The sequence below is a fragment of the Stereum hirsutum genome, assembly GCF_000264905.1.
Source record: "Stereum hirsutum FP-91666 SS1 unplaced genomic scaffold STEHIscaffold_20, whole genome shotgun sequence".
Lineage (NCBI taxonomy): Eukaryota > Fungi > Basidiomycota > Agaricomycetes > Russulales > Stereaceae > Stereum > Stereum hirsutum.
In genome coordinates, this window is record NW_006763150.1 from 318683 (window position 1) to 340773 (window position 22091).

General features: G+C 51.1%; 7 protein-coding genes and 1 non-coding gene across 8 annotated transcripts; 5 read left to right on the forward strand and 3 right to left on the reverse strand.

The window, feature by feature from the left end:
• Nucleotides 1-919: 919 nt before the first annotated feature.
• On the forward strand, nt 920-2847 carry STEHIDRAFT_172622 (uncharacterized protein; the record flags this gene model as incomplete). The annotated part of the gene is made up of 4 exons (XM_007310423.1): nt 920-1153; nt 1202-1297; nt 1361-1861; nt 1919-2847. 4 exons carry the CDS (start codon nt 920-922, stop codon nt 2678-2680), a joined length of 1593 nt encoding a protein of 530 aa, XP_007310485.1. The 3' UTR covers nt 2681-2847.
• Nucleotides 2848-2931: 84 nt separating this feature from the next.
• On the reverse strand, nt 2932-3807 carry STEHIDRAFT_162765 (uncharacterized protein; the record flags this gene model as incomplete). Its single annotated transcript, XM_007310424.1, has 1 exon — nt 2932-3807. One exon carries the CDS (start codon nt 3805-3807, stop codon nt 2932-2934), a length of 876 nt encoding a protein of 291 aa, XP_007310486.1.
• Nucleotides 3808-4526: 719 nt separating this feature from the next.
• Nucleotides 4527-6451, forward strand: STEHIDRAFT_172623 (uncharacterized protein). Its single transcript, XM_007310425.1, has 5 exons — nt 4527-4676; nt 4755-4878; nt 4935-5006; nt 5064-5096; nt 5151-6451. Exons 1-5 carry the CDS (start codon nt 4594-4596, stop codon nt 6066-6068), a joined length of 1230 nt encoding a protein of 409 aa, XP_007310487.1. The 5' UTR covers nt 4527-4593; the 3' UTR covers nt 6069-6451.
• Nucleotides 6452-6739: 288 nt separating this feature from the next.
• Nucleotides 6740-6813, forward strand: STEHIDRAFT_t283. Its single transcript has one exon. It is a non-coding gene; the product is annotated as a tRNA-Ile (tRNA).
• Nucleotides 6814-7097: 284 nt separating this feature from the next.
• On the reverse strand, nt 7098-13837 carry STEHIDRAFT_172624 (P-loop containing nucleoside triphosphate hydrolase protein; the record flags this gene model as incomplete). The annotated part of the gene is made up of 33 exons (XM_007310426.1): nt 7098-7214; nt 7286-7309; nt 7371-7498; nt 7562-7808; nt 7874-8086; nt 8161-8297; nt 8363-8431; nt 8503-8615; nt 8697-8799; nt 8864-8974; nt 9034-9162; nt 9223-9284; nt 9343-9486; nt 9545-9704; nt 9761-10037; nt 10104-10196; nt 10252-10311; nt 10367-10467; nt 10538-10586; nt 10648-10757; nt 10819-10854; nt 10920-11139; nt 11202-11305; nt 11365-11391; nt 11448-11475; nt 11537-11582; nt 11651-11786; nt 11843-11873; nt 11932-12028; nt 12099-12598; nt 12673-13104; nt 13168-13419; nt 13472-13837. 33 exons carry the CDS (start codon nt 13835-13837, stop codon nt 7098-7100), a joined length of 4722 nt encoding a protein of 1573 aa, XP_007310488.1.
• Nucleotides 13838-14530: 693 nt separating this feature from the next.
• On the forward strand, nt 14531-15941 carry STEHIDRAFT_115814 (uncharacterized protein; the record flags this gene model as incomplete). Its single annotated transcript, XM_007310427.1, has 5 exons — nt 14531-14856; nt 14933-15028; nt 15289-15484; nt 15625-15835; nt 15895-15941. 5 exons carry the CDS (start codon nt 14531-14533, stop codon nt 15939-15941), a joined length of 876 nt encoding a protein of 291 aa, XP_007310489.1.
• Nucleotides 15942-16589: 648 nt separating this feature from the next.
• STEHIDRAFT_150559 (uncharacterized protein) lies at nt 16590-17933 on the forward strand. The gene is made up of 4 exons (XM_007310428.1): nt 16590-17197; nt 17256-17307; nt 17367-17454; nt 17526-17933. Exons 1-4 carry the CDS (start codon nt 16720-16722, stop codon nt 17601-17603), a joined length of 696 nt encoding a protein of 231 aa, XP_007310490.1. The 5' UTR covers nt 16590-16719; the 3' UTR covers nt 17604-17933.
• Nucleotides 17934-18256: 323 nt separating this feature from the next.
• On the reverse strand, nt 18257-21724 carry STEHIDRAFT_68295 (uncharacterized protein; the record flags this gene model as incomplete). Its single annotated transcript, XM_007310337.1, has 13 exons — nt 18257-18443; nt 18598-18704; nt 18780-19077; nt 19167-19315; nt 19402-19457; nt 19525-19653; nt 19726-20085; nt 20219-20300; nt 20453-20671; nt 20825-20860; nt 20999-21052; nt 21148-21202; nt 21567-21724. The coding sequence occupies 13 exons, from the start codon at nt 21722-21724 to the stop codon at nt 18257-18259; spliced, it is 1890 nt and encodes a 629-aa protein (XP_007310399.1).
• Between the last annotated feature and the right edge of the window lie 367 nt (nt 21725-22091).

The following is a 22091-nucleotide window of genomic DNA, read 5'->3' on the forward strand; positions in this document are numbered from 1 at the left end:
CATGTGTGACTATTCCTCCACGGTGTCTTGAGTGATGTTGCTTTGCATAGGACCCGGTAAACACAGGGAATGTAGGGCTCTTTGCAATAAAAACTGAGGGATGGCGGCGAGCAGTTCCGCGTCGGGGAGACGTCCTTTTCACGGAACCCTATAGCATTAGCTTGAACGTCGTCCGTCGAGCCTCAAGTTTGCCAGAAGTCATGTAAAGGTGAGGCTGGGCCTTAACGAATAATCCGAGGGTAGACGAAGCGTTCATTCCATGCAGCAGCGGGTGGTAAGTAGGAGAAGGAGAGAGCTCACGGGAACTCTGACGTTTGGTTGGCACCGGGCCGTTGGTCTCTTGCCTCCTCTTGCTCTTCCCCGTCACTCGCTTTTGGGCTGGATTTTTCTAATACAATCCTGAAGCTTGTGGTCAGCTGGTCCCTCTCTTACATTCAAAAAGAGTCTTTACAAAGGGTTTCCAGGATCCACTAGGATTAGGCTGGGCTGAGGAAGTTTTGAAGTTGGCACCTCCGTGTCGCGAATTTGATATCAGTGAGCTTTGACCTGAGGATTCGTAATCTTTCTTATCGTTATTCATGACCCTTCTTCTAGATAAAGCGACGAGACAAAGAAACATGATGCGTGCGCGTTCCAGAAGATGATGTTGCGACGCGTACGGTATCTGTGCCGTGCCACAGTCAAAGTCAAGTAGGGGTTTTATGTTTCGGGTTCTGGGATGGACCCAGCCCAGAGTTTTATGAGCTGACGTCACCATGCGGTTCGAGCGTCCCACCCGAATCCACTTGTTTCCACGCCACACAAACTGGACCCCTCTGCGTAAAGGCGCGACGCGCGTCTGCCTGTGCTGCAAGCTCCTCTGAACGCGTCGCGTCGTGCTCGCTGTTACAAGTTGCTCACAGTAACCCCGACGCTCGACATGGACCAGCGTCCACCTGCACGACCGCCGGACGGTCAACAGTTCCTTTATAATATGTATCCTCAACAGAGACCCCCTCCTGTTCAGCCGAATTTTTATCGTGAACATCTTCCCCACATCGTCCCCTCACAGGGCTTTAACCTTCGAGCTCCCGCTGTCCGTTCAGTAGATTATGCGGCAGGTAGAGATGCTGGCGCGGGACTAGACGGAGTAGTTGGTCGTCGTGATGATACTGTACGTGTAATCATGTTGCGTGCAGGTTCGAGGCTCATTCGGCCACAGGGTCACGATGTCGAAGACGAGACATGGGAACCATCCCAGGCCTTTAACCACCCAAACCAGGATCCTCACGCTTTCGGTCCTGCCAATCGTGCACCGGTATGTTTCTCTAGCTACTAACGTTGTTGTTCATCTTGATCACTTATAGTGCAATTTACGCAGCCGAATTCTGACCAGCCATTGTTCAACGAAGGCGACCAGGAGGGCATCTTTGGTGACTTCCACACATTCTTCTCGGATGATGTCCCTGTCCCGTCTGTCCCGAAGAAGCAGTCAGCCTGGGCTGGTGCCGAATGCTACGATCTTGCGGTGATCACTTCGCGTGTTAACCCATACATACGGCCAATTGACCAGCGAGACAAGATATATCAGAAGGTTGGGGCGGTTTTGGGCGGTCGCACTTCAGGTGCAGTAATGGAGAAGCTACGTGAGCTTGCACAGTTTCATCAGGTGTGTTTCCTTGTTGCGTTGTCCCGCCCATGGACTCCGAGTCGCGTCCTCACTGTTGCTTTCAAGAATGACGATAGCCCCAAATTTTCTCACTTGAAGAAGCTCCTGGGTTCAAGATATCTTATACCCATTCGGTCTGTCCTTGAGGGATTGAATGACCTGAGGAACGGTGCAAATAGTGTGGCGGAGGGTGCAAAGGCTGAGAAGTCCAAGGTGAGTTGAGACAGGCTCTTTCTCGGTGTCCGTGAGTCGTCCCTGACATCCGCTTAGAAGGAAGCCATGGACAAACGTGCAGGCGAATTCTTTCGCGATTGCGCAAAGGAGAATCTCTGCCGTGCAGAGAAGCGCCCCCGTGCATACTCCGAGTCTTCGGACAGTGGTTCCTCGTCGGACGATGACTCGTCTGACGATAGTTTTACAAGTGGACGTGGCTCTCTCAGCCCGGAGCAATCGAGACCGTCAACTCCAGCGACTGGAAATCGTGACGAGAATATCCCGCCACGCGATGCCCCTCCCTCACCGTCACGCCTTCGTCATGAACAGTCCGCGGCTTTATCCCACATTGACTCCAACAACCTCGCTACCGCCTCTCGCTCCCCCACCCACTCCCCCTCCCCCTCACCTTCCGAACGCCGTCATCGCTCCCCTTCGGCCACCCATCCGAATGAAGGCTCACGTACACCCGGTGGTTCTAGTTTCCGTACGCCCTCGCATAACGGTTCGCCTCAGCAGGCATCTCGCACATCACCGCAAGGTCCTGCGGTGTCTTCATCAAGATCCTCGCGTTGTGCTGATGCGATGCCAGAGCCCGATGCAGGTGTTCATAGGTCGAAGAAGCGACGGACGGGCAGGTCTAACGCTGTTTTAGTTAGTAAGGTTTTGGAGAAACATCAGGAGGTGGAGGATCGGCGAACACGGAAGTTGGTGAAGGTTGTGCGCGAGGATAGCATGGAGCGTAATAGACTCTTGGGCCGCCTGGTCGGCGGTATGGAGACGATGATTGATCTTTACCGTCAATCCATGGACGATTGATCTAGTACGTGTTGCGTTCACCTGCTCTAATTAGTAATTCGAGTCCTTTCTTGGTCCTTCCTTGCTATTCCCTCTGTCTGGTGCTGTGAACATCTTGTACATTTACACTACACATAATCCTGTCAGCTTACTGTTCCATAGACTACTGTACACATTCTCGAGTCCTGACTTTCTTGGTACACTTCTGAATCTGTCCTCCAATGTCTAGAAAATTATGTATGTAACATTATTATGTATATATTGTAGATACATCAATGGTGAAAATACTCTTCGAGAGTAGGAGGGGGGCATCGGAAGGTATCGGAGATCTGGTTACGGCCTCGAAGACATGTCATAGAATTTGTAAGTAGGATGCCAATGCGGTAGTAGCGTCCGATAGGAGATGAGTAGACACGATGACGCTTCCAATGGTCTAGGAAGGGCCACTGGTTAAGCGCAACTGCAAAAGCATGCTCGACTTCGATACGGAAATGGGACATCTTCGCGTTGAATCTCTGCTGGTCCTCCGATAATCTGGAACCCGTATACGGACTCATAAGCTCTCTACTGATTCCAACATACGCAGGATCCCCGAACAACTGATAATACTGCTCCCTGCCTTCTGAGTCCCGTGTATAGGCCCGCTTCCGACAAGTTTCCTTCAGCCCACTATCGTGCAGAACTGCATTGTCATTTCGTCGTCCTTCGAAAGGCCCAAACAGGTTGGCAAAAAGCCCATTCGGAAGCACAACCCCTTGATACTTCATGGCATGGAAGTGCTTGTACCCGCTATAGGCGATACGCTGAAGGTACGATGGTCGGCAGATGCGGCGAATAGTACAATCGATGAAACCCCATACAGTTTCGGTGGGGGCACCTGCGGCGTGGATGGCGGCTGCGTACGCACGGATCTTTTGACGGCTGAGGAGGCGGTCGGAGTCGAATCCGAGCAGATGGGACCAAGTATCGTCAAGGAAGAGGAGGAGGTCGTTGATGACCATCGAGACGGCACAAGAGGACCGATCAAAACGAGATGTGATATCATGGATGTCGGCATCCATACGAAACCGGTAAAGTAGGATGCATAGAGCCTCGACGGAGGAAAACGAGTATCCCTCTCGGGTTTTGAAGGGATCAGGGATTTCCATGGCTTGTGATAGTTCAAGGATCTCGTCGACTGAGAACCTAGTGATGTTGATCGTGCCTGTAAGTATCTTCTCGAGAGCTCTAGAGCTGAATATACACACCCAAACCAATAGTGACAAGTGTCTGAAGAAATTTTCCTTAAATACTCCTCTGATATACGACATCCTCCTTGTTCAGGTTGAAGGTACTTGCGTAGATCGGCAAATACCATTGCGATACCAACACCGAGTGAAGATGTTTCGAGGACCCGTTCGATGATAAGTTGCGGCTCTGAGTTATGTTCCACAGCGAGTACCATCAATGTAGGGATGAGAGTACATTGAAGGAAGTAAAGAAGTAATTTAGATAGTTTTTTATTAGGCGGCATAGTGCTAGATGTGTGTGCGCGATAGGAAGGACTATTCTACTAGTACTTAGGTGAACCAGCGAAGCTGCTAGGTGCGAGTCGCTGGCTGGCGGAGCGGGCTACGTCATATGCGGTCCCATGCGGTTCAGCTGTTCCACAGTGGAGCAATCTCTGTCCAGACAGAAATGAGCTCTGGGGCCGTATCATAAAACCCCTAGTCAAAGTTATTGCCACTCAGAACCGGATGGCACGTCATGTGATCGTGGTACTCGCCCGATTGAGTCTAGGCTCGCTTTGTTCTGAGATTAGGCCCAGCATAAATTAGAGCGCGTTCGACGCGTCTGCTTTCCCAACTTGCACCCCGACTCCCATCATCCCGCATCCCGCATCTGCGCATCCTGGCTGTTCTTCCTCACTACAATAACCAAACATCTACACAACAATGCCCAAGGTACCTTCTTTCAAGACGCTGTGGGAGAGACCCTCCCCCACCTCGATCTCGAGGGCGCGCGCAAAGGTCTCAGGGTGCGTGTCATCTCTTCTGCTATATGACTATTCCATTAGTTGACATCCTCTGCCTTCGCTCTCATTCTCTATCGACAGCGCTCTCAACAGTGTCACTCGTGCCGTTCAACGCACTGCTCGGGCGCACCGAACAAGTGCATCGAGCTCGTCGGTGGCGTCTTCATTTGAAGACGCCTCCTCGTCTACGGATCAGTCCTCCCAGGTGCGTCGCCTTTCATTATCTCTCTATACATCATTCTTATAGATTGTTTTTATCAGGACATAGAGACTCCCCGGAGCACCATTCTCTACGGGAAGGACACAGACAGTTCGTCTGAGGTTGATGTTGAGGTGTGTGTCACGGCCCTTAGGTGTCCCTACAGTATCTGACGACGTTATTGTTCGAAGGTTGTTAGCACCTCATCACCAGACGATCAGGAGGTGCGTACTACATTCGGTAGCTGTTTCGGTCCACAAGCCTAACATATTTCACAGACATCGTCCGGTTCCTCGTTCATCGTGCCCGCTACCCCCTGCGATGCTGAAGAGTCCTTCGAGTCCTTCACGCACCCAACCCCACCCCCCGAAACACTGTACGAGACCATCGCGTCTCGTTCTCTCCGAGAACAACCCGACGTCGACACACGTCTCCCCGTCAACCCCTTCGCCGACTCCCACGCCACCCCCGTTATCAGCTACTACGAGCACGATACTGTTGTCCAGAACAGTATCAACATCCAAGAAGAAGAAACAAGCCCCCTGTCATACACCGACCTCGCCTGCAACACCGGACTTGTCGATGCCTGGACCACGATCTCCTCCTCATCGAGTGGCGCACCCCAACATCCCAACGAACCTACGCTTCCTACACTCGACTCCCTCTTCGCGAGTGGCATGCTCGTCGACCCCGGAGTCCTCCCTCAGGAGGTCTTCTTCAGCTCCTCCAACATGAAGCGCAAGCGTACGCCCGAGGATGAGGACGAGGACCAGTCGAGCGATAGCGATCGCGCTCCCGACTACCACTACGCCACCGACCGCCCGTCGAAGAGGCGCGCCACCGCCACCTTCAACATCCCCAAGCTCATCGTCCCCGACCATCCCATCTCCATCGAGGCCGCACGTCGTCAACAGGAATATCCTGTTGGAGCTCAGACACACTATGTTGACGTCTTCATGACGTCCGACAATGAGTCTGACTCTGAAGCGAGCTCAAGCAGCTCGTCCGACACATCATCCTCTGCTGCCTCGTATCGTGGTCGTTCTCGGGTTCGAAGGGCTCGGGATTTCCGGAGCCGTCGCCGCTCTGCGGCCCCTAGCCCTCCCCCTTCCTCCTACGCTGCTAGCAGCGTCTCGGGTGACTCTTACAACCTCTCTTATCCGGAGGTCTACATCAAGTCGGAGCCCCTTTTCTAGTTTCTTCTTCTTCTTCTTCTTCCTCTGTGTCATTATCCTATGCATGCTCTTCCTCCGTTCTCGTGTTTACCGCTACCTTACAGCCTTGCTATTCGTGTATCGTGCTTTCTGTGCTCTATCCCTGCTCCATCTTCCCCTTCCTAGTCTCTCCTCTATCTTCTCCCCTTCTGTATCACTAACCTGAATGGGCTGCCACACACTGGCTACCCTCGGCTCTTTATTCCTTCACACTATAGATCTGTTGCAGTTCCTGCTTCATGCTTCCCACTTCCTGCTACTCGACGCTCTTGACTCTGCCATACTCTCCATCCGCTTTCTGTTTTCGTATCCTAGCTTTAGCTTTCGCTTTCGTTTTCGTTCTCAGTGCTACTGTATTATTAGTGAAATTACGGTGTGTCGCTAGTACTGTACGTCGTTACTACACCACTATTCAATCCGTCATCGTTGTGTTATCGAATAAATGGGCCACATTGGCGCCAACTTAAATTTCTTTGATTTATGCTTGCAGTGGGATTGTCTTCTGCACAAGCACCGTATCCTGGTGGCCACCAGGAGCGTGTGTTTCAAATAAGTACAGGAGATGCTCGTGGGGATCCTGAGGACTTGTGTATTGGGCCTTACTGGTCGTCTTTCGAAATGCCTCAAGTCCCAAAAAGCATACTGCGTTGCAAGGCCGACTAGCTCAGCTGGTTAGAGCGTCGTGCTAATAACGCGAAGGTCTTGGGTTCGATCCCCACGTTGGCCATAATGACTGCCAGACTACCGTAACGGACCGACGGTAGGCGGGCACTCTATTTGCTCTTTTTCACTCATACTGTTAGGTTTTTATGTCCACTCACTACTGGTATATGTATATTCTTCGTTTGCTCCTTTGTTTTCCACGGGCTCAGCATTCGATGAATACGGAAGTACACATTGATTCCACGCTGCTTCACAGGCCAATATCTACTTCCGTTGAACTAAATTGAATCGCCAGATCATTCATAAACTTTCCCGATGCAGAGTTGTACAGGGCTACGCAAGCACCGACTACGAAGATGACCTAGCGACGGCATATAACGCGTCTTTATCCCCGCTCTCATCCACCAAAGACTTCAAGAACCCGTCTTCCTTCTTCAGAAGCTCGCTGGGCCTATCGAACTCGACCTATCACAAGTCCCGGTAAAAAATGAGCTTAAAAGTCCTTCTACAGGGGAAATGTGGGGTCGGGTACTCACGATCTCGCCAGCGTCGAGCACCATCTGAAACACGAGGCGATCAGCGTCAGCGGAGGGAGGGTGAGAACGGTGGGAGATGACCTACGATTTTATCTGCGTCCATGATAGTTTGTAGACGATGCGCGACGGTGATGACCGTCACATCTTTCTTCAATTCCGTCCTCAGCGACTCTTGGATGACAGCATCCGTTTTATAATCAATCGCGGACGTCGCTGCAGTCCCAACAACGTTAGAACGGTAGTATTTTCACGGAAGGAAGATAAAAGAGTGCAAACCTTCGTCGAGGATGAGCAGTTTGCTCTCGAGCACCATCGCCCGAGCCAACGCGATAATCTGACGCTGTCCGACAGAAAGATTACTCCCCCCACGCGCCATGTGAGTGTCAAGCGTAATCATACTCTCCTCTCCCTCATTTTGGACAGAGAAAAGTCCGGCGGAACGGAGAGCGGAGTTCAGCGTCGCATCGTCGAATTGGTCGAAAGGATCCAGGTTGCGTCGGAGGGTGCCACTCAGAAGTTCAGGCTAGTATGCGTTGTTAATGATGTTTTACAGATGCGTGTAAATATAGGAAGACGGGCAATACTCACCACTTGAGGGATAATGGTGATATGGCTACGGAGTGAGTCCAAGTTGACGGAGGAGATAGGCAGTCCATCGTAATACACCTCGCCCTCGGTAATGATGCAACGCAGCAACGCTAGAGTCAACGAACTTTTCCCGCTACCGGTACGTCCAACGATTCCGACTCGTTCTCCAGCTTTGATCTCGAAGGAGATGTTATCTAGCACTTTAGGACCGTCCTGAATAAGAAATCACATCCGAATCAGTACTCTATCCTACTGTGAAATTACTCATAAATGGATAAGGTCTTCACAGCGGAGTATCGTGCGCTCAGGTTTTCGACTTTTAGTTCGCCACTGGAAGGCCAGTACGCAGGTGGAAGTCTATCCTCAGTCGGAGATGGCTCTTGCTCAATGACCATGTATTGCTGCAGACGCTCGAGACTGTTTCCTGTTGGCACACGCACCGTGATATCAGCACGAAAAAGCGCGCTCAAAAGGGAAATGATTTCGTACCATTTACTTCGAACTGGTTCAGCTGTTGCACAAACCATATAATCTGCTGGCCAAAGCTGAAAGCCAGCGCTATATGCCGACAGGGCGAGAGTTTCAGCAACTTACGAAAAAGGATCGAGGCTGCAATTGAGGGTGCTTACTCAAGGTGAAAGCGGCATTGGACGTGTTGACATTCGTGTGTCCATATACGTAGTAGAAGCCCAACGCAGCGGCGAACATGCTGCCCATACCGTTCACACGAATGCTGATCCATCTGCAAAAGTCGAGACAGAGTTCAACACTTAGGTTTGACATACACGCATAGGCAGGAGGGTGCGTAGGGATTCGTTCTTACTTGCTCAAGTCGTTGAAGACCCGATTCGCACGGGTGTATTCATCGATTTTGGCGGCGGATTTGAGCAAGGTGGACTCCTGAGCGCCGTAGGCACGGATAGAGACTAGGAAACCACCATAAGCATCGAATCAACGAAGACATAAAAGCTACGCCAAGATAAAACTTACTGATCCCTTCGACAGCCGCACCGAAATGCGCTACTACCGGTGCTTTCGCCTTGCTCATTTCTCGCTTCACCGACAGTTGCGCCTTCATGTAAATATTTCCCAGAGTAACCCCTAAAAATATGTTAGATCATCGCCTCGCATGAGGCTGATGCGATGTCGAAAGGGCGTACCGGCAGCCGCGATGACTATCCCGACGAGACCTACTCTTGGGGTAAAGATAAGGATGACGAAAAACCGAACAGTGAGGACTACCGCGACTTCGAAAACGGAAGAAAAACCGTCTGGAATGACGGAGTCGACTAAACAATACTTGTCAGCGACTAGGATCATCTAACGAAGACGTCCTAGCTATAACTCACTTGCGGATACATCCAGTGTACATCTAGTGATGATGCGAGCTACCGGCGTTTTGTCGAGCCATCTATCGCATTGTTGTATCAGCGAACGAGTACGGGCCCTGAGACAAATGAGATACAGACCTCAGAGTCGTTCTCAAAATGCTAGAAATAAGCCTCCGATGAATCATGCCGGAGGCTCGTAAAGCACCCTTGAAGAGGATCATCTGTGCGATAGCATATACCACGGACATGCCTGCACAAAACAAAATATAGAGAGCCAGATAGCTGACGAAGGATTGAGCACGCTGGAACGTATATCTTTCGAGTCCATCAAGATACTCACAACGTGACATTAACATCTTCGGGACGATGGGTCAAGTATTGATTTGCCCATTGTCCGAGGATCCAGGGTTGGAGCACCTCGATAATGCATTCGAAGATCGTCGCCAGCGCGAACAGAGACCAAAACATAGGGCCGCCCAGTGCCTCAATGTACATTTTGACTTTCAAAATCGTCAGTTGAGCACACGCGACGGGAAAAAGTCCAAAATACACTGACATGACTGCCAGCTGATGTGACCCTCAGCTGTCTCCTCTTCGAGGACGAGCTTCCCATCCTTCTTATCTTCCTTCTTCGATGCCTCTTCATCGAGGTCAGGGACGTCGACAGCTGCAGCAGCCCTCTCCTCCACCTCTTTCTCCTGTCTGGCTTCTTCCCTGAGTTTCCAGTTCTTGGCTAGAGCATCTGACATCGTTCCTTGACTGAGAATTTGACCGTCTGAACCAAGGGATACGACGAATTCGGCGATTGGTGCTGTGATACTGACGTTGTGAGTCTGTTTCAGCCCAAAATAGCGTTAGAATTGGCGTGTATGTTAGGGTTTGGAAAGCACGACACACACCACTAGAAGTAACGTCCTTCCTTGAACAAGAGGACCAGTAAAGCACTTTTCGACAATCCATTTGGCCGTGTGCACATCCAGCGCGGCAAGAACCTGCGAGGCCCGTATGTCAACGTCGAGCCGTACAAATCGAGAGCATAGACCTTACATCATCCAACAAAATGATCTCCGCAGAAGAGTAGACAGCACGCGCCAGTGTCACTCGAGCCTATTGTAAATAATGAGACTGACACTCTTTCACTCGACGAAGTGCGTTACTATACTTTTTGTCCTCCACTGAGTGTGAGGCCCCGCTCTCCAATTTCAGTTTCGTCGCCGGCATCGAAGAGGGATAAATCATGGGTAAGACCGCACTGATGTATCACTGCGCCGAGAACAATGAAGTTCGATGGGCCTTCCTAGCAGACTTATTATCTGATTAGAGGAGAGCGCACCTTGAGAATAGCGATCCTCGTTAAAGAGAGAGTCGAAGAGAATATTTTCCTACCCGAAGACATTGCTAAAATCAACGGCTATTATCTTCGGTTGACGTGAGGTCACCCACCTTGATGGTGGCATTCATGACCCAAGATTCCTGCGCAGCGTACGCCACGCCTCCGGCTCTTGGAAGATTGAACCACGAATCAGGCCCAGATTGTACAAAGTGCATCTCGCCTGTTTGACGCAGTCAATACATGTTCAATTGAAGACATTCGTTGGACCATCGGCTGCTTACCCAGAAGTGCCATCAGAAGCGAGGTCTTCCCGCAGCCTTTCAGTGTATATTATGATTGAGCGAAGAAGTACATGTCTGGACAGCAGAGAGAAACAACGCACCCGTGGGCCCGACGATAAGGTTTATACATCCTTTCTTGAACAAAAGTTCTTCCTCAACGCGTAGCGTGAAGCGCCGTTTCGACGGCGTCGTGGCCCCTGAGTTGCTCTCATTGGACCAAGTAAACGATGCGGCTCTAAATCCGATCTCATTAGTCTCGATAGGCGTCACCATGTCCGAGAAGGTCTCGCTTTCGGGTGCGAATTCGTCTAAGAGCTCAGTCTAGTAGTAGAGTAGAGAGCAAGTCAGGCGCGAGGGGCCAGGGGGATTCAAATCGGACAAACCTCTGTCAGGAAGTCTGTGATACGGTCGAGAGAGACTTTTGCTTTGATGACCGGTGGTACGAAGAAGAGCGAATGCGCCAATTTGGTCCGCAGAATATTGAATACTGTCGGGAAAGCGAGTTGATCAGACTGTAGCATGTGAGAGGGTGTCCAGATGACTTACGTGCTATGGATGCGAAGACAGTGGCGGCTATATGGCTTGCTCGTCAACAAGCCCATACAATTCAGACGAAATTCGAGTCATACCGTCTAAAACTCCCTTCATCACCAGAGCCTATCAAGGTGATGAGTTCATTAAAACCAGTATCCCAGAGTCGAACGGGTGTGCCACTCACATAGAAACTGTAGGTTGCAGCCTCGGTCAGACATGGGATGATGAACCTTGCATCATATACATGGTCAGAGTTTAGAAACCAGCATACAAAGCCAGTAAAATGAGGATGACGCACTGGCAAGACCTCGTTAACAACGCCAGGACTTTGTTCTTGAAGAGCCACTCCAGCTCTACTTGACGCTTCTCGTTGATGGATTCGCTCATCTTGCGCTCCCAACCGAACATCTTTACCATCCTGATGACGCTGAGCGCTATTTAGGAGTGAATCAGTGGATAATAATCCTCACGCAAAGGGTAGAATACTTACTTTCTGTGACGAGCTCGACACGATCGTCGCTCTAAGTTACAGTACATCTGTGTTAGACGATCTATATCATTGACGACCGAAATTCTTACCTTTTTCGCCATCTCTCGAGAGACATTTTGTAACAGCTTAGCGAGGAACCTCGGAAGAGGTAGTCCTAACAACGTAATCCCAAGCCCTGCCAATGCGCTGAGAAATCACATAAAGCCACAACGAAGTTAGCACTCGCACATCCTCATACAGGATCTGATCACATCACCTCCACCCGAGGAGCTTGTACAGAAAGATGGTGGACCCGATGATCCCGATGGGTACAGACACGAGAATTTGTAACACGTCCATACTCCTCCCGAGCGACTGCAAGTCGGCGGATATCAAGTTGTTCATGCGTCCGACAAGACTCTTCGAAGTGGCAGGTGCAGTTGTGGGAGGTGTGATAACTGTAGAGTCTTCGGACTCTTGGACGGTCGTACCCAAGTCGGAGCGAGCTTCAGCAGTCTCCGTTGGTTGCCCATCAGGTCCACCCGTAGATGTGGACTCAGCATCGATAGGCGCTGCAGTACTCTCCGAGGTGACGGGTGTGGTCGTCCCAGAGGGAGATGTCTTCTCGTCGCCACTGATGTCCGCAACCATCCGAATCCGCAACGCGTGTTGTAGGACCAATTGAGTGAGAATTGACTCCATACGCACGATTATGATCGAATTGATTTGTTGATAGTTCTGCATGAGCACAACGTTGACGAACGGCGCAAGGAACAGCTTGAAACGGCCACGTTATCGTTAGCTCCAGAAATCTTATTACAAACATTTTAAACGAGGTGGAACACACTCACGGAGAGTGCCCAAACCCAAGGGCGCACGATCGCACCCTCCCCAGATTTCTCCAAATACATCAAGAGTTGCCGAAGGACATAGGGCGACAAAAGTTGTGTACCCGTCTGACACGCTATAAGGAAGCAGCTGGTCGCGAGCTCGCGTCGGAAGACTACAATTAGCCCAAGCAGCATACGCCAATGGCCAAAAGCTTTCTTCGCTTGCACTTTTCCTGTATCGTCTACTTCCTCGAACATTTTCGAAAGTGGATCGCATTGGGGAAACGCGATGCGCACGAGGTTCTTGACCTGATCTTCATCGGCTAGAGGAGGCAATTCTGACAAGGGTAAATGGAGAGCATGGTATGCCTTCCAGACGAGCTTGTCCAGGTAGATGAAGAGGATACGGGTCAACGGCGAAGCCGTCTGCACTGGGTTCGGAGGCGTTGGATTCTAAGGGTGGCGACGGTGTCTTTAGAATCTGGTCAGCGTCGAACTCATTGGATATGTGCTTACAGCAGGGTCGAAAGGGACATATTTTCTAGGCGTGAAGAGTGGCAGGAGCACCCCAGTGAAGGTGAGGACACAGAAAATGGCCCACACCAGCGAACCGTGCTCGGCAGGAGACTCTGTGTACGTCAGGAAGGGGACAATATCGCGGACAAAGAGTACGCCCCATGCGATCGCCAGGATGAACCTGGCATGGCTGACTGCCACTGATAGTCTCTCGGAAAAGATAGCGAAAAAAGCAAGAATGCAGTTATAGATCTGTCAAAATGAGTCAGCGCGTCAATCTGGCATGAGAGAAGTGGCGACTGACGAGGGTAAGGCAGAAGGATGCAATCGTTCTTCTGTTAGAGACATCGGCAGTGAGGAACCAAGATATCGAGAGGCCGGCTACTACAACACAACCAACGAGGAGACGAATAGCTTCGGATGTGAAGATTGGCGCTCCACCGTGAGCAGTGACGCGTCCGTTCAGTCCCTTCACGTCCAGAGGACTGATCTGTGTGTCACTTCTCCAGGCAAGGCAGACAGAAGACTTGGTAACGAGCACCAGGAAGGAAAAACAAGAAACGTATAAGGGGATAACCAAAGTGTCAGACCACGGGCTATCGTCTCTGGACCTGGCTGCTTCAGAGACATAATGCTCGGCCTGCTGGACCACAAGGGTCGAGTTCAACATAACAACAAGACAAAATTTAGGTTGGACAAGCACGAAGTTCGCCTAAACGTGGGAGATATGGAGTCGAAGCAGGATGGTACAGCAGTTGCCGGTCGTCGAGAAAGGAGTCAGAGGGTTGATATCTGTGACCTGAGTTAGGTGCATGCTATAAATAATTGAGCCACCATGAGCTGCATAACGCACGCTCTATAAGTAGAGTCCAAATGAAGACGCGATAAGAACTAGTATTGCATCACACGAAGGTCCGAGCTCAGATGGGTTGAGATGGGCTGCTGGCAGCGGGCTTTGCTGACCGCGATAATACGACTCTGTCAAAGCTCTCAGCCCTGGTATTGCTAGAATGCAGAATTTTCAGCAGCGTAGATGCAGAAGATGTCATACCTACATTCCAGTGTACCTGACTTACGATAATGTAGTACAAGTCGACAGGTTGGGTAGGTCGGAACGTTCGAGGCGGCACCTACTCCTGTCACGCGTGGCGCTGCAATCAACCGTTCGCGTGGCACCCTGAGAAAGTGTCCCCGTCTCCGCAGGTCTCCGCTCAACTCAGCGACGTTCAAAGATTGATCCTGACTGTAACCCTTCATTCATCCTTTGCTCGCCAAGGAACAGGACATTTGTTCTCCCTGTGCTCTCCTTTCTGCCATCCAGGCTGATGCGATGGTGCAAACACGATCACAGAAGAGAACTGAAATGATTCCTCATCTTCCCGTAGAACTTCTTCTCACAAAGATCGCCCGTCTCTCCTCCCAAAAGGAACTCGTACCTCTTTGTCTTGCGAACTGGCAATGGCATGACATCGCGATCAGAGAGCTCTATAAGAGCATACACCTCTGTGAGACATGTAGACCAATTTTTGTAGAAGGAGACGAAGACGAAGACGATGAGATCGAGAATATTTCAGCTGAGGCACCAACTACGAAGTCACTATCGGAGCGACTCCGTTGTCTGTGTTGGGAACTTTCGCTTGACAGCTCCAAAGCCAATCTTGTGGAAGAAATAGATATCAAGGAAATGGAGTAAGCCTCTCGTTTCATCCAGCTGCCCGTCACTCTCCAAGTCCGTAAATTGATTTATCCCTTGGCTCCTGTTTAGGAGCAAAACAGTCACCGGCGAGTTACGTGTTGAACAAGGCCGTCAAATTCAAGAACTTGTCCTCGTGCTACCCAACTTGCGGGAGCTTGTGCTCCTGTACGTCCCCCAAACTAGACTAACATCCACTCGAGCTTCGCAGATTGAGCTGGTTCTTTTCTTATGTCATGGTGCACACTGCACTACTTATTCACCGTCGTTGTCTATGTCAGTCACAAATCCGACATACATTACCTGGATGTCACCTTCACTGATTGCCTTCAATCGTCGGAAAATACGAACATATCGTACACACCCTTACCTCCACATCGCTACACGTGTTTCACTGGTTCCATACAGTGGTTCGATTACCTGCCTAGGCGAGAGACCATCGCCGAGATAGTATTAACCGACAATACAAGGGGTTTCTCCGATCTTCATTGCATGGTCGGTCTTCAGTGCTTCACAGGGTTGAAGTCTTTACAAATACCAGGATCCCTGTGGCAATACACGCCCTGGGATATGGACGTAGCAGGCTACCACGTTGTGAAAGCTATGACTATCATTAGCGAACATGTCCCTTAGCTCAAAGAACTTGTATTGTGCTACGACGAATGCCCATGCAGGCTCCTTGTGGTACAAGAGGTTCTTGTTGCCTGACACTTCGGTCGTTTAAGCCTGCTGATGGTATCCACTTTTTTAACTTGGCCTTGTAGTCCGCAGAGCCTCCGACGAAAGTCTACTTCAGAGCGCTCATTTCACTGAGAATGGAGGTCATCACTTCCGACTCGGGCCCCCTAATGTTTGACTGGGGGGAGGATGGGCCTAAGCACTCGGTTGATGAAGATGTCCTGTCTGATCATATCCGTAGCATAGGAGACAGCTCCCCCTCCCTACGTCGGTGCGCAATCATCGACGGTTGTCGAGGTCAGTGTTATCCGGTCGAGTTTCACTTTATGGGCGACATGTTTACTCTTCTGTTGTAGGTAATGAGTACTGGGTCCGTGGAGAGAGTGGATGGACTTTGGCGTGAGCGCGCGGTTTGATGGTCCAAAATGGTCACAAAGATGGTCTGAATCGGGTTTCTCATTTGCTTTCCTGGTTCGTCATCACTTCAACTCGCTGGCCAGAGTTATTTCTCACACCTCCGGACGCTCATGTACTTGCTTTGATTTGGTCATTTTCTGGCTTGTTAGTAATCTTCTTTTCATGCGGTCCATGTCAACAGCCTTTCTCACCCATCTTTGTCGTGCCGCCGTGTTTTCCGGGGCCTTGGGCCACTGGTACTTTGACCCCGCCTGATTCTGGTCGATTAAATCAGTATTTCTCTCCATGATATTCGTCTCCAACTTCCATACCAGCAATATTGCGTGCTCCAGGATTTGCTTTCCGACTTTCATCCGCCCTATAATAAGGGACAACCGTGTTTTGACCGTGTTCTCAGCCCTAAACGTTCTTCGCCATAAAAATCAGCTTCATATGTTTGTATTTATCAGGGATTTAAGCTGATGGCCTACCCTTCTACCCGTCTACATGTGCGGCATGCAGAACGATGATGAGCCTCGGGGACGGGCCACAGTGGCGCGTGATTTAAACCCCGTCGGAAACATCCGGACCGCTTGCCGGCCGTGGTCCGTCAGACTCAGATGGGTTCCCACAACGCCACCTCTTTCCTAAACCACCACCATCCCTGTCGTCTGCCCCAGCTCCTCGACGCAATCTACCCACAATCCTGTCCAGACAGAACTTAAAGCTTAACTCAAAACAGTTACCGCTGGTAAAGTAGCTTCGTATACTGTTTCACGGCAATTATGGCACCCGGCACGAAACGCACGTCGAGCGGAACCATGAAGCAGGGCACCCTCTCCTTCGCCGCAAAGCGCACCGGTTCTGGACCGTCTGCTTCTACAGCAAAGTCTGGCAAGAAGACCATCGGTGGCAATGCTAGTCCTTCGGTCAAAGTTGCCACGCCGAAACCGACAACCGCTACAATCGAGGTGGACAGCAGCGAGGGAGAGGATGACTTGTTGGAAGAGTACATCAGCAGCGAGGATGAATTACCGATGACTGTGTCAACGGAGCAGAAGAAGAAGCTCAAGGGCACGAAGCCAAAATCAGAGGTGGTCAACTCGGGAGATGGTTTGGAGAACGCCACAGCTGCTGAGACAGCCGAGGATGTGAAGGACGAGGTTCAGGAGCCTGTGATGAGGGAGAAGCTGAACATGGATGACAAAAAGTGGAATAAACAGTATGGCCTTGCTAGGGTGAAGATGGGAAATTTGAAGCCTGGTGCGTTTGCATTTCCTCAATTAGCTCTATCCCCCCTGACGGATCTGGTTTTGATCAGTTCATTGTGAAGGCGACAAGAAAGTACACCATATATTGCGAGTCTTCGACATGTACGTCAAATCACCCTCTTTTCCAACAACAATACTGACGTGATTTGGTATTTCTCCAGGTCGTACGAATACGGACCATTTATTGGTGTAACTCGTCTCGAACGTTGGGAGCGCGCAAATGCTCTTGGTCTAAATCCTCCCCCAGAGGTTCATCTCGTTATACTTCTTCGTGGCACCGCATATACTGACGTGTGCATCCGCTACTCGTTTGTTCGTAGATCAAAGAGATTCTGATCACGGAGCAAGGTGTCAACGACAAGAAAATTAGAGAATCAGCGCTCTATGGCATGGTGTAGATTCTCCTCCACTGTTCTTCACCATTCGCGGTTTTCTATGTTTCCTTCCTTGTCCGTTATTTGTTGTTGACTGTTAGTCGTCCACCGGCCGTGCACCGGCCGTCCACCCATTCTCTGTCTACGTACTTTTCTCCTCGTTGTTCTCTTCGTTCTCGTCCTGCCGTTGCTGTTCGCTTTCACTTACCTCTTGCTCGTCGCTTTGAACTCTTGGACCCGTTCTATCGTCTGTACATATGAAACATTCTCTACTGCTGATCTGAATATCGTGTATACAATACTAGCTGCTGCCTTCCATTGAACGCTTATGATAAGAATAACATTCTGCAGTCGTGCCTCGTGAACTCCGCGTTATCCTTCAACTTCGGACGGTGTATGCTTCATCTACGAAACGGAAGTTGCCCAATAATATAATCGAAAGAAAGAACAAAAACGACACTAGAGTCTGTTACATATTACATGAGTGCGAATGAGATATGTACAGTATATATGCATGCGTGGAACGAGATCTCCATCGTCATATCATCCAAGCTCGCCCGTCTTGATATAGATGATCTCCCGTAAGTCTAAATACCCACATCCACTCTCGAAATCTCAGCACCCTACACCCTACACCCCTCATCCATCACCCATCATCCATCATCGATAGTGAGCCTCTACCCCCTCCTCACGAACGCCGCAAAGTACTTATTCAAGTCCTCCATCGCACCCTCCAGTGGCACGACCGTGCCGACGTATCCATCCGGCCTGACGACGACGACGGCGCCTTCGTCCCCGATCCCGTAGTTCTTGTACATGTCGCCGCCAATTTGTTTCTTGGCGCTCGAGTCGTCGAGGAGGACTCTGTATGGGAGGACGGACATGGGGGTTCACCATGGGAGTGAAAATAGCGGGGATGGTTAGCATAGACGTTGCCTGAAATCTAGGCATATATGGAGGGAGAGGGGTCTCGCGAGAAAGAAGGAGGAAGAATGAAAAGAAGGAGGATATAACGTACTTCGACCAATGCGGCCTAAACACCTCCGGCACCGCCGTATGCACAAACGTCTCCTTCTTCCCCATACAAACCACCAACACATCAAACATCTCCGTCCCCTTCCTAGCCTTCCTCCCCATCCCCTGATACCACCCCTTCTCGTCTCCCTCCATCCCCTTCGCCAACGCCTCCACATGCTCCACCCTCCCATACGTCCTCTCCGCCTGCACCTTCGCTCTTGTTCCCTTCGCATTCGCTGCGCCTGGGGCCACCGGCTCGCCTAGACCTGCGAATACGAGGATCTTGAAGCGAGAGTCGCTGGGACAGAGGTCTTGGATCTCGAAGGGACGTCTGTCTGCGCCGCGGAGGACGATCTGGGGGATCAACCGTTCGCCGATGATGAGGTTCGAGGCAAGGTGCTGGTGCGTTGGGGAGGTTATGGCCGAGGGTGCGTAGTGTACACCTATGCCGGATGTGAAGAGCCCGTAGGTCTGGAAAGCTCTAAGCGAGGGAGACGGGCGCAGGGGAAGGAGGAAATACGGAGTCAGTGAGGTTGGGGGTGATTTAATATCAGGACGGATGAGACGCACTCGAAGAACTCGGCGTGTGTGACGCCTTCTACTAGATCTTCACCGTCTGCAACGACGTCCTCTATTTTCGGCTTGATGGAGAACAGCTTTGAGAACTTCTTATCAAAGTCGATAAGGTCTTGTGCGTATTTCCGTCGCTCGAATTCATACTACATAACAACAAGGTGTGAGCAGCGAACGCGGATATGGCGGAGGAATGAGGAAAAAAGGAAGAAGGGAAAATGCGATCACGCACAGTTTTGAGCACAGATATGTCCGCCCATCCACGCAGGACATGCGTTATTTTCCAAACTACCATATCGACGCCACACATCACTCAATCAACCAAGATCTGACAAAAGACGAGGAGGGAACATACCGAGATTATGCGTATCGTTCATACTTGCGTTCATCCCCTGGCCCGCTTTCGGAGAGTGCGTATGGCACGCATCGCCCGCGATGAATACCCGATCCGACACCGAATACCGCTCCGCCACTCTCTGTCCAACTGTACCACAAAAACAAAAACAAGACACATCAGGTCCGGCATCGTACCTCACGAACGAACGATCAAACTCACTACTATAAAGCGCCCACCACTCCACGCCCTTCTCCATATCACCATCCTTCACCTCCATTCTATAAGGCTTAAAACTCCTCGCCGCAACCTCCAACAACTGAGCCGGCCCAAACCTCCCCAGATCGACCCTCCCGCTCTCCGGGTCCCTCACATCCACGTCCGTAAGCTGTATGTACAAGCGGATCTTGTCCCGCTCGCGCGGGATGATCATGCACGAGCCGCTCAGGGTGTGGATCGCGCATCGGTTTCGGACGTCGGGGAAGTCGGTGGAGGGGTGGATGTCGAGGACGCCCCAGATGTATTCGGTTTGGGAGCCGAGCATGGGGATTTGGAGGGATTTTCGGGTCCAGGAGTGCGCGCCTAGGGTTGGGTGGCGGGTGAGGTGGGGTGGTGGTGATGGGGTGGATGCATGGATGGGAGAGAGGAGAAACGGTGAGTCGGTCAGTTGGTCAATTGGTCAACATGATTTCATTTCTAGCCAGAGCGGACGCACCATCTGTGCCAATGACGAACTTCGCATGCACGATCTCAGTCTCGGGTTCTCCAGGCTGTGGTGCCAGCCTTTGTAGCTTGACCTACATCACACATCGCGAGGCCCAAGAGCAACAAACAAAGAGTCAGTAACGGCCTAAAACCCATCCCTCTTCATTCCCATTTGTATCTTCCCGCATCCCCGTACCCACGTCCCGCAAAGAACCTCTCCCCTCCGCCCCCCTCCTCACAAAACGAAATCCCCACTCACCATAACAGCATAATCCTCCGCATCCCTCAGCCTCTTCTCATCCGCAGTGATCTCCAAAATCTTCGGCACCACCGGCCTCTCCACCCTACAATTATGCTTCTCCATCGACTCGAGGAACATCCGTTCTATCTCGCCTTGGTGCAGGATGGCCTCGAAGGGGAAGCGCGCGTTGGTCGGGGTGATGTCGGGGGCGCGGCCTGTGCACTGTGGGTGGGAGGGAGCGGAAGGGAAGGAGGGAGAGGGTGAGGTGGGGATGGGAGGAGGTGGGATGGGAGAGGAGGAAGTGTTGCGGTTAGCCAACTGTCTAACTGTGGCACACCATAAACGAGACGTGATAAACGTATGATGACAACTTACCTCAAGCCCACCATCCGGACCAGGATTATAAAATGCCTAATAATCGCCACATCCACATCGATAGGAAAAAAAGTGGTGGTTAGTTGTTAGAATACCAGCGCCATCTCAAAGTTCAGGTCGAACCCGAATAGGGGCTAACGAAGGTAGGAAGGAAGAGTACGACAGAGGACTCACGGCCATGTGAAGCTGAGCTGCATCTTCGAGTAATGTATCTGCTAGGCCGTAGCTCTGTTAAAATACACAATAGCATAAGTCGTTGGAAAATGTGAAGAGTGCGAAGGGAGACAGGAAAGGGTGAAGGCATGCATGCTTACCTGCAGAACTTCGATCGTCCGCGGTTGGATCCCGTCCGCTTGGCCGGCCATCACTTTCGTCGGTCTGTTATACAGAATCGGGATCAGCATCGGGACCAGCATCGGGATCGACGTTCATTAATCAGTAATCATTTCGTGTATGCTCCTTCATGAGCAAGCGAGCAGCGTTCCGGTCAGGACACATTAGCAGGAGCTACGAGCATTGCTGATGTCGCTCTGATCAACCTTAGGTCATGGATCTTTCCGTCAACTGACGACATGCCGGCCTTAGAGATCATGAAGGGCCCCCACACGCACAGGTATCCTCACCTCGCCTTCCCCACCATCTCCGTCCCTCATACCTCCACCCCGCGCACCGTCACCACAACCAACATTCACCCGATAAATACTCTCCCAACCAAAAGAAAGAAAGAAATACAAACACCCACCTCTTATCCACAATCCTAACATCCACACCCGCCATCGCCAACGCATTCGCAGCCATAACACCCGCCGGACCAGCACCGATGATCAGCACGTCCACTTTACTCTCCACCGGGGTCGCGCTCGAGCTGTTTACTTCGGAGGCGGAGGAGGAGTTCGCCATTTTGACGCTGTTGGTCATGTAGTAGGAGGGGAACATGATGGAACCAGCGCGTTGTGGAGGGAGAGGAGGAAAGTCAGCTTAATGCGAATGTCGGAGGATGGGAGAGGGGAAAGAATAATGAGTTTAAGGGGGTGTAGGCACGGAGACGGATGTATATTTGTGGTCGAGGGGGGAGGAGAGGTCGTGAAGCCGGCGGGAAGAAGAGAATATTAATACAATGGAGGTAGGTGTGTTCAGCCAGCTCACATCGTAGCTACCTATTACCTACATACCTCGAAAAATGTATTACCAATACGGAGGTAAAGTAACGACGACGAACACTCCGCGAACCAATAGCCTTCGGATTCAAGCTGGACGGGTTCGGAGG